This window comes from Dendropsophus ebraccatus, chromosome 11, assembly GCF_027789765.1.
Source record: "Dendropsophus ebraccatus isolate aDenEbr1 chromosome 11, aDenEbr1.pat, whole genome shotgun sequence".
In the NCBI taxonomy this organism is placed as follows: domain Eukaryota; kingdom Metazoa; phylum Chordata; class Amphibia; order Anura; family Hylidae; genus Dendropsophus; species Dendropsophus ebraccatus.
Window position 1 is genome coordinate 57819651 of NC_091464.1, and position 19510 is coordinate 57839160.

The following is a 19510-nucleotide window of genomic DNA, read 5'->3' on the forward strand; positions in this document are numbered from 1 at the left end:
TGGGAAGGTTGGTAGAGACTGGGGGGAGGGAAGGGTCTGGGGTAAGGACAGTCAGGGGAGATTGGGGTAAGGGTGGTTCTGGGGCAGTAGGGTGAGAACGGCCCTGGGTTGGGGAGATATTGTAGAGATGTTGGGGCCGGTATTGCTCTACAGAGAAGGAACATTTGCCCCACAGCAGCCGGTGCCACCAGTACAGCCTCCCAGCTTGGTAATGTTGGGGCACGGTACCTGCAGTGTATGGGGTGCAGGGTCACCTCTGTCAGGGTGTCTTTCCCCTCTAAGGGTGACATCACTCATAATGCTGGTTGTATCGGAAGGAATTGGAAGTATTCAGGGCTTGCTGTCATTGAATAGAAGCTTTGTTTACATTCAGAGCCTAAACCTGCACAGAGCCAACACTTCTCACAGCTGAGGGTTCGCTTCAGTTCCATCCAGTCTAGACAGTCCTGTGATACTGCTGAGGTGTTCAGCCTCTGATCTCCGCCGTCCAGATACCAGGTTACATGTTCTCTGCGCTGCTGATACATTGTCTGAACATTTTTACTGTCAGGAGATGACACAACTGTAACAAACCCCCAGCTGTGACTCCTATCCGGTCCATAGAAGTTCCCAACCTCTGGATGATTACAGAAAGTCACTGACAGCAAGCAGAGATCCTGGAGGATCCGAGATGTCACGTCTCAGGTCTTAGTTCAGTTATACGTTTGTAATTATTCTGGATATGTAAAATGTTGTACTGTCTCTTTTTAAATTGTAAAAAAAATTATATATTTTTTTATTCACTACCACGAAATCTTCAGATGTGACCAGCTTTATTACAGAAGAGAGAAGTTTATCTGATAGGTGTCCCTGTGACATGTCAGGTGTCAGGGTGTTCAGACCCCAGGCGATTGCTGTGATCTGACATCTTGCAATAGAGACTGCCTGTTGCAGCAAGCTGGGGAGTGAAGAGCATAGATGAGCTCTTCTCCCAGCTCTGTCTAATGATTGGGGGTGTCAGTCCCCAACTGATCAAAACTTCTGACAAGTCTGTTGTGTAAGGCAAAAGTTTGTTTAAAGTGACAGTGCCTAAATTCATGTCCGTTTTACATGTTTAGATCTATTAAGGTGAGGAGAAGCCATGTGTAATCCAGGGAAAAAAACAAAAAATAAATATATATATATATATATATATATATATATATATATATATATATATATATATATCTATATATATATCTATATATATATATATTATACATAGCTTCATTCATCATAATTTCTATTCAAAGGGGTAAGGTTGGCTTGTTGTCCTCTATATATAATGTGATCAGGGGGTCCTTTTACTTCACACAGCTGTGGGTTTGTTACAGTTTATCACATCTAGTCTATGTCCCGGATTCTTCATTGATACATTTTACTTGCGCTAATACATTGTAACGCACTGTCGGGGTAGGAGAGAGGTTTGTGCTGCCAATGTGTTCAGCTCTCGGAATGTGTTCCCTTTCACTGACAGCAAGCAGAGATCCCGCAGGTAACATCAGCTCCATGCAGGACTTCAATATATAGTAATTGTCATTAAAGGGGTTATCCAGCGCTACAAAAACATGGCCACTTTTGCCCCGCTCTTGTATCCAGATTAGGTGAGGTTTGCAATTAAGCTCCATTTACTTCAATAGAACTGAGGCGAGCGGAGAAAAAATGGCCATGTTTTTGTAGCGCTGGATAACCCCTTTAAAGGGACAGTATAAAAAATAAATCTCAGCTTGGTGACTAGTTATGTTGCTGTGATGGCTCACGTTTCGTACAGGTACTGCTGTCTGTGAGAGAAGTGTTAGCATTGTGCTGGGGTCCTCACAGGTGAAGATTTGTCACTTGGGATGGTTGGGGACCCCCAGTGATTATGTCACAGCAATCCCATTTAGTAGGTAAGGAAATCTAGGAAGTGTGTTATTCCCCTGCAGCGCCACCACAGGTGCATTGAAGCATAGCATGGCTCTCAGTGGTCTTTCCATGCAAGGTGCTGACTACTTGGATTCCCCAGAGTGATAGAAGGATAAGCAGGCACATAACCATCTGTCCTGGGGACTTCATATAGTGGAGTTATATGGTGACGGGGCATATAGATGTAATACATATCAAGTGTTCCCTCTATAGGGAGTCGCACCATTGCTGCACCGTGGCCCCTAGTTTGCTGCTGCTGGACCCAGGGATTCTCCCTATCACTCATAGGAATTATAACATATGTGAACTTGCAACCTAAAGGGGTTGTTGGATTGCAATTGCCCCTTCTGTTACCCCTGGTCCATTGCACCCCTATGTTGGAATCCCTGTTGGATTTGCCCTGATGCCTTATACACTCTGCATTGGAATCTTCAGCCTATCACTGACCTCTGGGGGGCGGCGCATCACCCCTTTAAAGAGTGTAAAGAAAAGTTCTCTATAATATACTAGAATAATATGCTGTCAGTGAATAAAAACATTGTATCCAGCCTAAACAATACACCATGAGCTCTGCACTGATGCATTGTAGCAAATCTTTAGGAGTGCAATTTAGTGCATTGTGAGAAGACAGGTGGGGCTTGCTTGGACGTGTAGTCCTCCAGCAGCTGGAAGTACAGAGGTGGCCCAGGCTTGGTGCTGATCCCCCTGCTCACCCAGCAGTGTGCTGCAGACCCTTCTCACTGTGTGCTAAGTTGGTGACAGCTGTAAAGGATTTCCCAGCCTGTGCCACCAGGAGCGCTTCCTCCTCTAGTATTGGGGGAGTGGGGGTGGCAGATGTCAGGGAGTTCTGCTGCCTGCTCTCCCCTCTTCCCTGCGCTTTATTTCTGCTTATGATCTGCTCTATTAGCTGTCCAAGTTTCCTATGGTCTCTGGAAGGATCTGTAAGGATTAGGATAGGAAGCTGCATGTGCCACCTGTACCACCATGTAAATAGCTGGATTGGGCCCATATTCAAGGGGTTAAAGAGGATATCCAGTTTAGAAAACCATATAACCTATCGGAGGTTTGTGTTTACAACGGACATTGTGGTATACCCAAGTTCTCCTGTGGTGGCGTTGCAGGGAGACGCTTACTGCCAAGGTCTCCTAACAGACTGCAGATGAGTACCTGGGGATACACTGGGATCAGCTAATCGCACCCTTATAAGTAGGGATTGTGTTCTAGTTTTATGCAAATAAAATTCAGCAATTTTCTAACTAATCAATTTTTTGTATTTTTTTTAAATCTCTGCTGACTGTCAGTGAAAGAAAACAGCCAGAGGACTAAATCCAGTGCCGAGGGCATGCGTTATCACAGCTGAGGGTTTGTTTTATATAGCGCAGGGTAAAGATGGCTCTTCAGCTGTTGCATAACTACAACTCTCATTATGCCCTGGTGCCTGATGGGAGTTGTAGTTTAGCATATTAATTCGAACGATAGTCGTACGTGTAAATGCAGCGATTGATCAAGCGAAGAAATCGTACATTTTGATCTTTCAACATGTTCTCAAATCGTCGTTGATCGTTCGCAAAAAAATTCTCAGACCGTTCCGTGTGAACATTCTTTCAGCGATTTCACCTATGTGTGAGATAGGCTTAAGCGATTGCATAGCAATTTTTCCGTAAGATTTATCGTTCCGTCTTAACGCTGATCGTTATAAAAAAACATTGTTCATTTAAAATCGTTAATCGTGCGATAGGGCGAATTATCGCTCCGTGTAAAACCACCATTATTGCCCTATTACACAGGGAGATAATCGGCCGAATGAGACCAATTATTGCTCTGTCATTGGCTGATTGTGTTTTTTGGCCCTTGCCTAAAATTGTGTCAAAAGCTGACGATTGTGAGGGGAATTATTTTTTTTTTACAATTACCTCTCCACGCTCCGCTCCGGACGGTAATTGGCTGAGGGGCCTGTCAGTTCTGAGACCTGCTCTGTAGCTTCAGCGGAAGCTCCAGCAAGTGACCAGAAGGCAGAACAGCATAGGGAGTGTGGAGATATAATGTATACAGTTTAGGGCAAGGGTCGCAGGGACATTTGCTAATAGTGTCTGTGCAGCCCTTGTTAAACGATTATCGAGCCGTGTAATAGACTTGATAAGCAAGCACTGATCTAGCAGATCTGCGTTCATTTACATTATAGATCGGGCTGTCATCGAGCTGTCTAATAGGACCCTTATATTTCTGTGAAAGCCAAAAAGCCACAAGTTGGGAATCGCTACATAAAGGGAATCTGTCACTAGCTTTATTCTGCCTTAAATGAAAGCAGCATAAACTAAATGCTGAACAGATCAGTGTATTACTTACTTCATTCTGTTCAGCCGTTTTCCTAATATGCAAGAGAATCGGATTCTTGCCCCACCCCTCCCCCTGCCCTCCAGGTGACTGCCTATACAGCATGGATAGATAACTACCAATCAGCAGCTGGTGGGCAGAGTTTTCTGCTTCTAATGAATATCCAGGACTACTGGGCTCATGCACATAACTGAGAGGACTATTTATTGTCCATGTTATTCAGGAGGATATCTATGAATCAGCTGCACAGAACAATGTAAGTGATACACCATTCTGTTCAGCTTCTCTGTCACTAGTTATGAGATAGGACAGCCTAAACCTGCTGACAGCCTATAAAGAGAAAGTAACACTAAACTGTCATTGATGTGAATACAACTCCTAAACATAAACAAAGTCAGAGAGGTTGGCACTACTAGCCCTGCTATATGAAGGTCCCTCTAGGATACAAGGTCCAGAGTGGTGCTGGCTCCACAACCACAAATAGTAGAAAGTCAATGCAATGTAGGAAAAGAATGGAAGCCGCACTCACTATCCAAAGTTTTCAATCCTTTATTTCATTTTTAAAAATAAAAAAAAGACACGGTGTGGACAAGGACTAAGGCAGATGCCAGGCAGGAATGGTTACAGCTTGTTTCACGCTATCGCAATTCTACAGACATTCTACGGTGGTCTGTAGAAGCGCGGTAGTGTGAAACAGGCTGTAACCATTCCTGCCTGGCGTCGGCCTTGGTCCTTGTCCACACCGTGTCTTTTTTTTTTATTTTTAAAAATGAAATAAAGGATTGAAAACTTTGGATAGTGAGTGCAGCTTCCATCATTTCCTACATTGCATTGACAACTCCTGAACATGCTTCCTGGGAGTTGTAGTTCTGCTGACCAGTACTTTACGATCAAATAGAGGAGATATGTATGTCCCTGTCTGGGATTGTTACAGTGCAGTGAAATTATGGGCGCTTAATAAATAAATAATGTTTCCTATACTTATCACCTTCTTTATCTCTTCTAGTTACATTGACTACTGGGAAGAAGAGTTAGGGGCCTATTCCACGGAGCGATAATCGGGCGAATCGGTCCGTGAAATAGAGAGAACGATCAGCCAATGATCGTTGTCATCGGCTGATCGTTCATTTAGGTTCAAACCTAAAATCATTGGTCGCCACCCGTGCATCAGTACGTGGAATAGCGGTGCGCGGCGGGCGCCCGACGATTTCAAAGCGTCATACATTTTACCTGTCCAGGCGCAGGTCTTCTCCTCCCGATCCCGCGCGGCAGCAGCTTCGGAGCAGCCTGTCTGAACTGACAGACCGCTCAGCCAATCACGGGCCTCGGCGGTCCCAGCCAGTGATTGGCTGAGTGGTCTATCAGCTCAGACAGGTCACTCCGAAGCTGCTGCGGCGCGGGACTGGGAGAAGAAGACCTGTGCCTGGACAGGTAATGTATGAAACAAGGGCTGCAAGGACATCGGTAACGATGGCCCTGCAGCCCTCGCTAAACGATTGTCGGGCTGTGGAATAGGCCCAGTAAATGAGCGCCGATCTAGCAGATCGGCACTCGTTTACATCGTTGATCGGGCCTTGCTCGGCCCGTGGAATAGGACCCTAAGAACTAGTGTGTTGTCTAGGAGGGCTGGGTGATGGCTAAATCACAGGATAGATCGCTAAGGGTACTAGGAGAATGTATTGAATCCAGCATGCTGGTGGTGTCTCCATGGTGATGGGTACTAGGAAAATGTATCGGGTCCAGCATGCTGGTGTTGTCTCCCTAGTGCGGGGTGGTAGGAGAGTGTATCGGGTCCAGCATGCTGAGGGTCTCCCTAGTGCAGGGGGGGGGGTGTAGGAGAATTTATCGGGTCCAGCATGCTGGGGGTGTCTTACTAGTGCGGGGTGGTAGGAGAATGTATTGGGTCCAGCATGCCGGTGGTGTCTCCCTAGTGCGGGGTGATAGGAGAATGTATCAGGTCCAGCATGCTGGACCTGTCTCCTTGGTGGAGTGTGGCAGTCAGCAGTGTAACATGCGCTCGTCTGGCCAGTGGTCAGGGATAAGCACATGGCTCCTACATACATGAGAACAGAGTAAAAGTAGTGGATTGTGGTTTTGTGGTCAGTCTCGTCGTCTTCCACTGTCCCAAACCTTTTAACGGGGGAGGGGAGAGCCTGGTGTATTTATAATGGGAGGCCTGAAAACCTCCGTCCCTGACATCACTTAGGTGCTCCAGTGCTGTGAGGACATCGCTAAGGTCCTTGAGTTCTATTTGGCTCTGGTGACATCACTGAGGTTGTCCAGCACTAGTGAGGAGGAGGAGGATGTGTAATCACATGACATGTGGGGGACATGATACATTGTAGTATCAGTCTGGAGTGAGGGATATTTAGCTTGGATGGGTCTATACTATATACATTGTAGCATCAGGAGGAGTGTATACTATATACATTGTAGTATCAGGAGGAGTGTATACTATATACATTGTGGCATCAGGAGGAGTCTAGACTATATACATTGTGGCATCAGGAGGAGTCTAGACTATATACATTGTAGCATCAGGAGGAGTCTAGACTATATACATTGTAGCATCGGGAGGAGTCTAGACTATATACATTGTAGCATCGGGAGGAGTCTAGACTATATACATTGTAGCATCGGGAGGAGTCTAGACTATATACATTGTAGCATCGGGAGGAGTCTAGACTATATACATTGTAGCATCAGGAGGAGTCTAGACTATATACATTGTAGCATCGGGAGGAGTCTAGAATATATACATTGTAGCATCGGGAGGAGTCTAGACTATATACATTGTAGCATCGGGAGGAGTCTAGACTATATACATTGTAGCATCAGGAGGAGTCTAGACTATATACATTGTAGCATCAGGAGGAGTCTAGACTATATACATTGTAGCATCGGGAGGAGTCTAGACTATATACATTGTAGCATCAGGAGGAGTCTAGACTATATACATTGTAGCATCAGGAGGAGTCTAGACTATATACATTGTAGCATCGGGAGGAGTCTAGACTATATACATTGTAGCATCGGGAGGAGTCTAGACTATATACATTGTATATAGTTTAGACTTTTCCCAACGCTACAATGAAGCTGGAAGGTGTATTAGATCTGTACAGGGATTTCAACCTCTGGATGCAAACAAGAATGCTACCATTCACTGACGGCAAGCAGAAATACTTACTGCTTGCACTTTGTTTACAAAGCCAGAACTAAGGAGCCTGCTGCTTTTTTTGCCCATATATCGCTGAACTCAGTACACAAACTCAGATCATGATGATTATTCAGACTGGATGCAACTGTAACAGACCCTCAGCAGTGAGCTGTATTAGGGCCTGTTCGCACTACGGAATCGGCGTCGAAATTCTGTGCGTAACTCTCCCATGAAGACTCTGCCCCGAATCCTGCCTGCTGTCTGTTAGAATAGGAGGGTTTGTGTGTGTCCGCTCTCTGCGCCTCTCCTCTTAGAGGATTGACCTGTCAATTTTGGCGCTGATTCCGTAGTGTTAACGGGTATGCTGTGTGATGGACCAGATTGACATTAAGGGTGGGTTCACATGTAACAGAATAGCAGCGGATTTTATGCAGCGAAATACGCTGCTATTCCCAGTACTGTTAGTTTGAATAGGGATACATGCTTGCAGCAGAATTTTGATCCTGCTATGAGTATGTAAACGCCCAGACTTCTTAACCCGCGGCGGCCCGGTGTATACATTTCCCATCCACGCTCTCGCCATCCTATCCTATCCAGTCAGTGCGCTGCCCCGCTGCAGTGTGTGTAATAGCGCTGGCAGCGGGGAACAAGGAGCAAGCGAGCGCTGACCTGACAGGTTGGCACTTGCTTGCTCCCGCTTATCGCCCCTTGTAATAGGGGCTTTAGTCTCTTGCCTTTATCCTCAATGCTGTTTCCGTTCACGTTGCAGTTTAATTCTGCGTGTAGGAACGTTGTTTAGAAGACTGGAGTCAAGGGTTATCCCCCCCTTCTCCACTGCCAGCCCTTCCCTTCAAATAATTATCAATGGAGCAGTCCAACTCGGGGCTATGGGGGCCCTAACTCCACCCCCAGTGTGCCAAACTGCCTTACTACTGAGGATGAAGGTAAGAGAGACATACTTTCATCCTCAGCGCCCCGTGCACAATAGGGACATATCAGCAGGTTAGAGTCGTCTTACCTGCGGATAGTTTCCCTTTAAGGTTCGTTTACACAGGCTGATTGTGTTGCTAGAAACACAAAAGGGACATTGATCAGCCGAGGAGCGGGAAAATGTCTGATCCTCAGCTGATTGGGTCTTGCGTTGCTTTAAAATTTCTTGCTATCAGATGGTTTGTGTGGCCCAGATGCTCAATTATTGTGCCGCGTAAAAGGACCCTTATGGTTCGTTTACACAGAGATTTATCTGACAGATTTTTGAAGCCAAAGCCAGGAATGGATTTGATAAGAGGAGAAATCTGTCTTTACTTTATGACCTGTTCCCTGTTGTCTGTTCCTGGCTTTGGCTTCTAAGATCTGTCAGATAAATCTGTGTAAATGCATCATTAGTGTGCTGTATCTTGAAGAGCCTATGTTATAGACGTTATCACTGATAGCTTTCCTGAGATCAGGCACTCCCTGCTTCTGTATAGGTAGATCATGTTGCTGGATGCCAGAAAAGCTGAGTAACTCCCCTTATAGTCAGATATCCGAGAAGCTTGCAGCTGCTGTCAGATGTTGTCTTCACATAGGCAGTAGCTGCCGTGTTTTGTGTTCTCCTCTTCCCGTACGGGTCCCAGCGTGGGACAAACCTCTGCAGTGACATCATGACAGTGAGTGTTGTGTAAGGAGATATTTCCATGCACCAGAATAAGGCGAAGGATTACTGTACACACTATTGATATGAATGGGACAGGCGCAGACATTACTGCATCAGATCTGCTCTGTGTGAACAGACAAGCCTCTGCACAGAGCCAGCCAGATCCAGACACTTCCTGCTGACTACATGACTCTTGTCTATATATAAAGTGTCCCCCGGGAATATCCTGATCTGTGCTGGAGGGCCGGGGCTCTCCCTCTCCATAGCCTACAGCCAATTTTGGGTGACAGTCCTTTTGTCCTCTAACTTTCCTAAACTTGTTTATGATGTAATAAAGCTCCAGTTAGGACGTTCAGGACTGGGCAGCTGAGATACAGGATGCTGTATGGAGAGGCTCTCATGCTTCTTGGGCTGGTAGCTGTCCTTACAGCTCCTTGTATCTCAGCCTGTGTCCCCCCTGCACTGTAATAATGTTGGTACCTGTATTGGTGCCGCTGCAGGAGTGCAGGTTGGTGGTGGGCCGCACGTGCCGGCGTGTCACATAAAGTGCGAGATTAGATTGATGTGTCACTGTAGACGACGTGCCGGTGTTTTTACTACAGTGTAGCAGAGTTCGCGCGCAACGTCTTCATTAACAAGTCTTCCATGATTAATTATATATTGTCAGGTGTCAGATTCCATAGACGCCGGCGGGGGGGGGGATCGGGGCGCTCATCCTCGCCTCCTACCGCTACGTTCATCTGTGCTGTCAGTGGTACGCTGCATTATATCCAGGGAAAGCTGGGTGATGGCTGCCAGATTCCTGGTGTCACTTTTACCCCAGCCTTCTGAGATTCCAGAATGATGGGGAGAGAGAATTACCCCACCATTCTGGAGTCTTGCAAAGCGAGGCGTGTCAGGGCTGCAATAGTTGTCACAGTTGTCTTTGAAAGACACGTAACAAAGAACCAGTTTTGTTACCACCCAGCTTTTCGAGACTCCTGAATGGTTATGCATTGCCTAGGCTGCATCTGCCATCTTGGAAAGCTAGGTGAAGACACTGCAAGAGTCTTATTTGTTGTAACCCAACGTTTATGATGCCTAGGTAAAGCATGACTAATATTCTGACAGATTGGCCTAGTTCTGGAGTATAATGGGCACCACTACATTAATAGGCTGAAACTCCATTCAGGGATCTTGTCAAGCTGGGTCATAACCCCTGTAACAGGGGCTGTATTTGTTGTAGAAGTGTGGGGAAGCTGGGTAACCTGTGTGTTCCCCAATATGGAACTTATAGATGTTATGTAGACAGGAGGACATTAGGTAACTTCCATTCAGGGCTCCAAAAAAATCTGGGTGACCATAATAGCTCGACCAAGAAACTTATTGGTGGTTCTTGTTTCTGTATGACTATTAGGCTGGGTTCACACTGCGTTTTTGCAATCCGTTTTTTGAAAAAAAAAAAACGGATGAAAAACGGATTGCAAAAACTGGTGCATTTGTGTGCATCCGTTTTGATCCGTTTTTCCATTGACTTCCATTATAAAAAAAAACGGATCAAAACGGACCCGTTTTTTTTTTTTTTTACTGACACAAAAACGTTGCTGACACAATTTTTTTGTCCGTTAAAAAAAAAAAACTCATCCGTTAAACGTATGCTAAAAACGCAGTGTGAACCCAGCCTTATCATTTATTAGACTGATTTGGAAAGTTAGGTGACGTACTGCCAGCACTGCACTGTATTGTCAGTGTATGGGAAAGCTGGGGTCCCAAAAAGTGGGATGATAAGTTGGTTCTCATAAGTTATATCCTTAATTAGGATGATTTGCCTTTCAGGAGCCTTGGAAAGCTGGGTGATAATGAGTGCTGGTATTGGTTCTCAGTCAGGGTGGTATTACACGGGACGATTTTTCGGTGATAAACGATCTCAAATGACCGCTATGACGAACGATCTTAATCTTTCACCCTATTACACGGGTCAATGATCTTTGCTGCGTCTGTCCTTTCGTGGCTGGGACTAGGGAACGAACAAACGACACGTTATTACACCGAACGATAAAAATAGGTCCAGATTCTATCAAACGATCAAAGATTTTTCCTTGGTCGTTTAATCGTTGCCTGCTGTTACACGTTACGATTATTGTTCAAATACGAACGATCTAACTATTTTTTTGAACGATAATCATGACGTGTAATAAGGCCCTTAGAATGATTTATCATTCAGATAAATCCTCAGAGCCTTGTCTGAGCTACATAGGGGGCCAAGTTGGTTGTCACCCAGCTTTCCCAGGATGTCAGTAAAACAGATTTCACATAGTTCACGTAGGTAACATTTAAAGGGCTCCTCCATCTTTGTGGTCTTGCCTTCTAAAGGGGTTAATCTTTCTCCTCCCGCTCATTGCTCTCTGTTTGCTTGCAGGTAATTGCGCTTCCGTTGCAAGGGTCCTCGCTGATTTCCAGGATGAGTAGCGCTGTCTCGTGACCCCAGGGGCCCTGGTGAGTAATGCAGAGGAAAAGCTTCATTAACCAAACCAGAGAGCCAGGAGCGGTCTCCTCCCGTGTGGAGCCGCTGCTCTCACCTGTCCTTGCCCACAGCTCCGGCCTCGGAGAAAAAAAAAGTCTAATTGTTTGGAATCGGAGCCGGGAAACCAGAGCAAATAATCATCAGGTAACGCATGTTTACAGGAGAGCTGCCAGGTCACCCATCAATCACTGCTGGTCGCCAGTTGTGGGGGAACTAAAAGTACCATCATACCCCACTGTAGGTGGATATGTCTATGGGTTATAAATAAAGGAACAGTGATTCTGAACCGGGGTCAAATGATGTCACCTCTGCAGTGATGTCACCAGAAAGGATCAGCGATGCAGGAACAGCTCAGATCCTTGAGGCAATGAGAAGCTGCCAAAGGTAAACCTGGATGCTCTAAGCAGTAGTTCATATTTTTTAACCCCTTTCTGCATCAGGACTGAGAGAGAGGTAACTTTACACACCACGATGTACTGTTACAGGCCGGTTCCTGGTGCTCACTGTCATAAGCGATAGTGTCCTGGAATCGGGAGATCAACTGCGTCTGACAACAGAGACTCGCTTGCAACCAGTAGATTGGTCAGGATCCACCAATCACAGGCCATGTAAATACCCATAAATCCTGTTCCTTACATTGAAGCCCAGGAACGGTAATGCTGCTTGTCCTACCCTCTTCTTGGATCATGTGACTGACTGCTACTATTGGTTCATCACCTGTCACATATTCCAGGAAGAGGGAGATTGGTGAGTTTGTTCACTCAATCACAGTGTGTTTAACCCCCCTAGGGCAGGACAGAAAGAGTCTGATCTCTCAGTAAAGTGAAGAGGTCAGAGTCCGTCTCCCAAGTGTAAAACACATTAACCCCTTCCACATCTTCCATATACTTGTCCCCAGTGATTGACCCCACCACCTCCAAGTGTATGAGGGAGATTTATTTTTGTCATAAATAACTAAAAAGTTGTCCGTCAGTGTCATACCACTTTGCCAGTTTGACAGCTGATGTGATGAAGCAGTGCTAGGGATTGACACTGACCGACAACTGACACTATGGAGTAATGGAGTGACAAAAGGAAGATGCCAAAATCACACAAGTTGTTGCTTTGTTTCTATGGCCTGTCTCCAATGCAAGGAGCACACCAGTGCCACACATGGGATATTTCTAAAATCTGCAAGTCTGGATGAATAACAATTAAAAATTTTACAAGAAAAATTATTTTTTTAAATTTGACTTTTCTTTAATTCAAAATGGGCTGACTTATGGCACTTACTAGCATACAGGCTCCCTAAATCCAATTCAAAAGCTAATTTGCCCATAAAAAAAAATCAGTTATAAGTTTAGCAGCAAATTTTCATTAAAATTTCTAAGTCTTCTGATGATGATTCCAACATAAAGTGGACATATTGTAAATGTGAATGTTTAACTGACTTTAAGTGAAGACATAAAAGTTTATGTGATATGACTATCTTTCTTATAAGTATTGAATTTCAAATTTACAAAAAAACACATTTTTCCATATTTTCACAAATTTTGGCATTTTTCGCAACATAAAGTAAGACAGGTCAGATTTTAAAAATGTGCCCTAAAGGGGTTATCCATGATTAGAAAGTCCCCTGTCTTCAGTTATTACAGTTCCGATCTATTTACTTCAATGGACCTGAGCTGTAATACCACACACAGACTGTAGACAAGAGAGGTGCTGTTTACTGAAGAAAGTGGCCATGTTCTAAGCCTGGCCAACCCCTTTAAGTTAATTATTAACATTTAATTATGGTTAATTCCGGTTGCAATGTCTACTCCTGTAGCATATTCTTGTATAAACTGGATATGTTATCTTGGATACAGTAAGTCCATTAGTCCAGCACTTCAGGGTCTAGCGCAAGGGAGTCAAACTTGCGGCCCTCGAGTTGTTGCAAAACTACAATTCCCATAATGCCTGGACAGCCAAAGCCTTGGATGTCTAAGAATGATGGGAATTGTAGTTTTAAGGGGTTGCGGCTTTGACTTCTGTGATCTAGAGGTTCTGAGTAATTCAGCATTCCAGATTCACATCCCCTGCACATGTGATTTTCGATGTCATCCTATTCACCCGTCAGAGAGCTATCTATGTACAAACAGTATTTCCACTAATCTGAGATGCCAAATTATCACACTTTACCTTTAACCCCTGAAGGACACAGTGGATTTTGGCCGTAATGGCTAATTTACGTGTCCAGTGATTTTTATCGACTGTGATTTTAGTCCACTATCTAGATCCGTGATGCTTTTTTTCACTGATGTTCCTCACATCACCCCCACTGTATTTAACTATGTCTTTAGATGTAGCAGAGCTGAATGAGTCAGCCTCCACCCTACTAGGATCCCATGTCACTTGCGAGCTGTTACCTGCACATGCGCCCCCCCCCCATTCCGTGTGTCCCTACAAATGAGTGCGGCCCCCACCCCAAGATCTGGGCTAGCTTTTCCAATGTGTTACTATTTTTGCACATTAAAATTGCTCTATTGGATCACTTAATGGTTTTATTTTTTCACCTACAGGGCTGTTTGGGCGGCATTTGTTGCACCATGATCTCTGCTTTATATTGGTATCATATTTATGTAGATGGAACGTTTTGATCACATTTTATAATATAAAATCTAACGAAAAATGTTCACACTATTACTAGCATTCATTAGATTACTTATACTGATCAATGCTGTGCCAATACATAATGTTGATCAGTGTTATCAGCGCTCTTCTCATACCTGAGGCAGAATCTGTGAGCATATCGCCGATCGGCCTGTACAGAGGAAAGTGTTATACCTTCTGCAGTCAGGAAAACTGATTGGGACCCCTGCATCTACTGCGGGGGTCCCGAACGGACAGGGATCGGAACCGATCCAAACTTAAAAGCTGCGTTTAAGGGGATAATGACTGGCAGCAGTGCGATCTCTGTTGCCTGTCACTAGCTGTGAGGACCTGGCTGCCTCACCTTCTATGAAGTGAGCTCTGCTTGTCAGCTGGCTTCGTAGTTCTGTAGCAAATAATGGCGTTTGGCATGGATGCTTTAGGCACAGGGGCCCATGTTGTAGCCATACGTACTTGGGTGTAGCCATGTCAACCAGAATGAAAGCCTCCGTAGCGACCAATTAGTTTCACTTTCGTTTCTTGCAGCTCTTTTGACTAGTTGCTTTGGGTAACAAGTTTTGATAAATGAGGCCTAGTGTTTACACTGCCATTGAAATCGAACAAAGTTTGTTTGTTTTTTTGTGTTTTTATTTGGTAACAAATGTATTAAAGTTTGTGCCCCCTGCTTGTCCTTGAGCCCAGAGTTACTGTAGGACGTGATTACTGTCTGTTTAGGAGACTGCTGTGCCCTCGGATGGGGAATTCATAGATATTGGAGACCACCGTCCTTTACCTGATTTACTCTACAAAAAACAATCTGTTACAAATTAACTGGATCTTCCCGGCCCGCCGGACGTGTGACATTGGATAAGGTCCCCATTAGGCTGGTGTACCGCGGCGTCTCCGTCCTGTCTGTGTTCTCACTGCTCTCCGCTCTTGTCTTGCAGTGTGCCCTGGCAATGCACGGCGTTCCCTCCGCAGCGACAGCCACATGTCCGAAGAATGCTGGAATTGCAGGAGGGGAGAACCCACTTCAACAAGAGAGAGCGAAACAAAAAGGAAAAGGACGAGCAAAAGGACAACATTGACAAAAGCACTTCACAGAAAGCTCCGCTAAAACCCCCCAGCCCCCCCAAGAACCTGGCGAGCCCCACCGCGTCTGTGACTGTCAGCTCGGGATCTCTGTCAATGCATTCCAGTAACCCCAAAGTGCGCAACTCTCCGTCAGGAAACACACAGAGGTAACCACCGAGTTTGTACACTGGGAAGGGGAGATAAGAAGACAACAGCGCCACTCTTGGCTTTAGGCTGTGTCTGGTATTGCATCTTATACCAAGTCATTGGAAGACTGCAATACCAAACACAGCCTGTGAACTAAAGTGGCACGTGCTTTGGCAAAAAAAGACACTCTTCTAATCCTGGACAACCCCTTTAAGAGTGTGGTCTGTTTAGTGTGCACTAGGAGTCCACTTCCTCGTCATGTGACTTCAATGTCAGCCATAATGTGAGTTTTGTGGTAATGTAAACTTATGTGAGTTGTCCACTGGCGTCATCTCTTCTGTGTGGTATGTTCTCTATAGAATAGTGGAGGACTTTATCTTAATGCAGCTTACTGCTTCACTTATGGCTGCTGTGCAAGCGGTGACTGCACAGTATACAAGCACCCTTAACCAATCACAGCACAGATTTTCCTCCTTATAGTGCTCTTGTTGCCCAGGGCAACCAGTCACAGCTATACTCTATATTGTCTGTAGGCGACTAATCACAGTGCAGCCTTCAGTTCATATAGGACCCTGTTGCCCATGGCAACCAATTGCATAAAGTTTTTTTATACTGCCCATAGCAACTGCTAACAATGTTTCTTTTATTTTCTATAATGACTGTTGCTCTTGACAACCAGTCACATCACATAGTATATTTCTTATAGAGCTCTTGCTGCCCATGGCAACCAGTCATAGAGCTGCTTTTATTTCTGATAAGTTTTTTTTTTTTTTTTTTTTTTTTTTTTTTTTACCAGCAACCAATGTCAGGGCGTATTCTGCTATCCATGGCAAATGCTACCAAGGTTGCTTTTGGTATCTTGTATTCTTGTTGCAACCAATCAGTCATACTTTTATTTTCTATAGTGGTTGTGTTGCCCTTGACAACTAATTACAGTACAGCTTTAATTTTTGTTCTTGTTGCTCATAGTAACCAATTACTAGTTTTGTTCAAAATTGAAAGCTGTGCTGTGATTGGTTGCTGTGGGCAGGAAGATGGTTATAAGTAAAGCTGACCTTTTCGTGGTAGCCACCTGCTACCTACTTTAAAGGGGTTATCCAGCGCTACAAAAACATGGCCACTTTTCCCCCTCTTGTCTCCAGATTGGGTGGGGTTTCAAACTCCGTTCCATTGAAGGAAATGGAAACATCACCTGAACTGGAGATAAGACTGGGAAAAGTGGCCATGTTTTTGTAGCGCTGAATAACCCCTTTAACTGTTGGCAGGCCATCTGAATAGTGCCGGATGCGCTTATACGTGATGCGACCTCACTTTGGCCATATTGTATTCTCATTGTTTTGGAAAGTATAAAAAAAAGTTGAAAACCCGTTTACGGTGTGGTAGTGATCTTACAGCTATAGCTTTGTTTATAAGGACTGGGAGCCTGTTAGTTTGCGGGAGGGGGTTCCCAGGAGTGTATGTTGCGGGCATGTCTCGGTGCAGGTGCCACTGTGTGCGGCGGCTGTTTGGCTGAGATGGAAGCGTTTATTTACCCTGCGCAGCCCTCGCTGTGTACATAGAAACAGAGCTGTGTATTGACAGAGCTGCTCCGGGAGGATCTCATGTCACCCGGTCCTGTGCTGCCAGGTCTGCTGCATGGCACGTGACCCCTGACACAGTGTAACGACTAAAAGGCTGTGATCAGCAAGAGGCTGACAGCTGCTACCCCCCCCCCCCCCATACACTGCAATGTTAATGTTTGGTATACAGATTAGCCCAATTCAAGTGAATAAGGCTGAACTGCAGTACCAGACATGGCCACATGAGCCAGATTGCCTCATTGAAGTCAGGCGTTGTCCAGCCCCATTGATGCTGGACTAAAGGAATTGGATTGGTTACCCAGTTAGGTGCAGACAATGCTGTATGGAGTCACTTTTTTTTTTTTTTTTCCAGCAGCCCAAAATCGAAGCCAGAGGTTATGGTACACCCTCCCTCCGTGATGTCTCCTTCTGGCAACCCCCAGCTGGATGCCAAGTTCTCCAGCCAGGGAAAACAGGGTGGATCCTCGAGCCAGTCACAAGCATCTCCTTGTGACCCCAAAAGTGGCAACCACACCCCCAAACCGCTACAAGGTCCCGGGGGCAGTATGGGACTTAAGAACGGGGCCGGCAATGGAGCCAAAGGGAAAGGCAAAAGGGAAAGAAGTATTTCTGCTGAATCATTTGACCAGAGAGACCCAGGAACCCCCACTACAGACTCTGAAATTAAAGGTGAGCACAAAGCGGAAGGGCATGTTACTAATGTTTGCTGCTACCTTGGATTTTTAGTCTGGTCTTAATGTGTCACATGCTAAGGGGAGGGCATATTACATAGAGGTACAATGCACAGTCTACTACTGATTGAGTTAAATCCTGTTTTATACTTCAGAGCTGCACTCACTATTCTGCTGGTTGAGTCACTGTGTACATACATTATATTACTTATCCTGTACTCATCCTGTATTATACTCTGAACTCACTATTCTGCTGGCTTTATAGGCAGGATCTCTCAGCATGTTCAGTGTCTGCATATTGTTTGTCTTGGTGATTTGCATTCTAGGAGATCAGGGGGGGGAAGACCTGTGTAGTGTCTGGTGCAATCAATGTTGGTTTATCCCTGATGTCGTTTTTGGCTGTTTCAACTTTTGCCTCCCATACAGTTTCCCATAAATTGCTTATAGAGAAACTACTAAGGATTGGATTACTCCCTGGTTAGATTGGTAAACAAAAAGATATTGATCAAATAGAAGGGGTCCAAATATGGGCTGCTAAAATGGTGAAGGGTCTGAAGTATAAAATTAGGAAACACCAAATCTCTATAGTCTAGGAGGAAGAAGGGAAAGGAGGACTTGATGGAAACCTGTATATATGTTAAAGTGTGGTATATAGCATTGTAAGCCGTTGCAGTTGTGTTGCCCACTCTCCCTGTGTATACGTAGGGATGTTCTGTTCGCACTGTGGTATACAGATTTCCCGCATCAGCGTCTTTGTGTTCCCCTTCCTTACAGTCTTTCTTAGATCACAGGGAATTCCAGGAATGACATCATCATCATGAAACCTTGGAGAGAGTGTGTGTGTGTGTGTGTGTGTGTGTGTGTGTGTGTGTGTGTGTGTGTGTGTGTGGGGAGGGGGGGTGGAAGCAGGAAATGTGCGGATCAGGTTTCACACAGACATGACCACTAATGGATCTGTGGAAACCTAGGTTGTAGAGGAATGTAAGGAGACTCTGACTTATCAGAATGCAGAGAGAAGTGTCCTAATACAAAGGTAGAGACTTTAGTATACAGATATCAGAAAATCATTACTTGGGGGGGAAAAGTAAAGGCACTATTCCACGGAACGATTATTGTCTGTATTCGGCCGCTACGGACGATAATCGTCCCGTGGAATAGAGTGCAACGATCAGCCGACATCGTTCATGTCGGCTGATCGTTGCAGTAGCTTGTATTTCAACATGTTGAAAAACAAGCGACTGATATAGCAGCGATCTGCTGCCGTCGCTCCGTTGAATAGGAGCGTCGGCAGCAGACGCTGCTGTATCCTATGGGCTGCCCGAACAATCTAGCAATCACCCGGGCAGCTCCCCGCCGCCCCTCCCGCACTCACCTGCTCGCTGCTGCTGCGGTGAATAGCGGCGGCAGCGAGCGGGGAACGAGGAGCAAAGGAGCGCTGAGAGCGCTTGCTTGCTCCTCTAAACGACCCGTGAAATAGGGCTTTTACTATGGTGGACTCTGCCATTTATTTTTTGTAAGGCGGCTGGCTGCAGCAGGAGCTCTGCCCTACTCCTCTGCCTGCACATTATACCACCTATTTAGAGTTTACATGTTTATAATTGTGTGTATTCTTTCTTCCCATCTCTAGACTGCAACACTACAGATCCAGCGATGCCCCTGGAATCCCACGCGCCCCACACCATGACCCCTTCCAACACCTCCGTCCCCAGGTCTTCCACTCCTTCCCATGGGTCGACGATGCTAGACGCTGCACCGGGAAGGAAAACGCCATCAAAAGTGGTCTACGTCTTTTCTACTGAAATGGCCAACAAGTGAGTCTCTCTTACTACTGTGCCAGATGGAGGAGACCGAGTCACAATGACACAAGGTTTCTTA

General features: G+C 45.4%; 1 protein-coding gene across 7 annotated transcripts in view; it reads left to right on the top strand.

Annotated features, from left to right (window-relative positions):
* The window catches only part of BCL9 (BCL9 transcription coactivator), a 134422-nt gene that overhangs the window by 102116 nt on the left and 12796 nt on the right, over positions 1–19510 (top strand). For 5 of the 7 annotated variants that reach the window (XM_069944648.1, XM_069944651.1, XM_069944650.1 and 2 more), the window contains 4 exons: positions 11449–11525; positions 15111–15404; positions 17317–17633; positions 19263–19446. In XM_069944648.1, coding sequence (XP_069800749.1) covers positions 15166–15404; positions 17317–17633; positions 19263–19446 — 740 coding nt within the window. In that variant the 5' untranslated portion in view covers positions 11449–11525; positions 15111–15165. Of the gene's footprint in view, positions 1–550; positions 685–11448; positions 11526–15110; positions 15405–17316; positions 17634–19262; positions 19447–19510 lie in introns of all 7 variants that reach the window. The other 2 variants (XM_069944649.1, XM_069944652.1) reach the window with 2 other exon arrangements.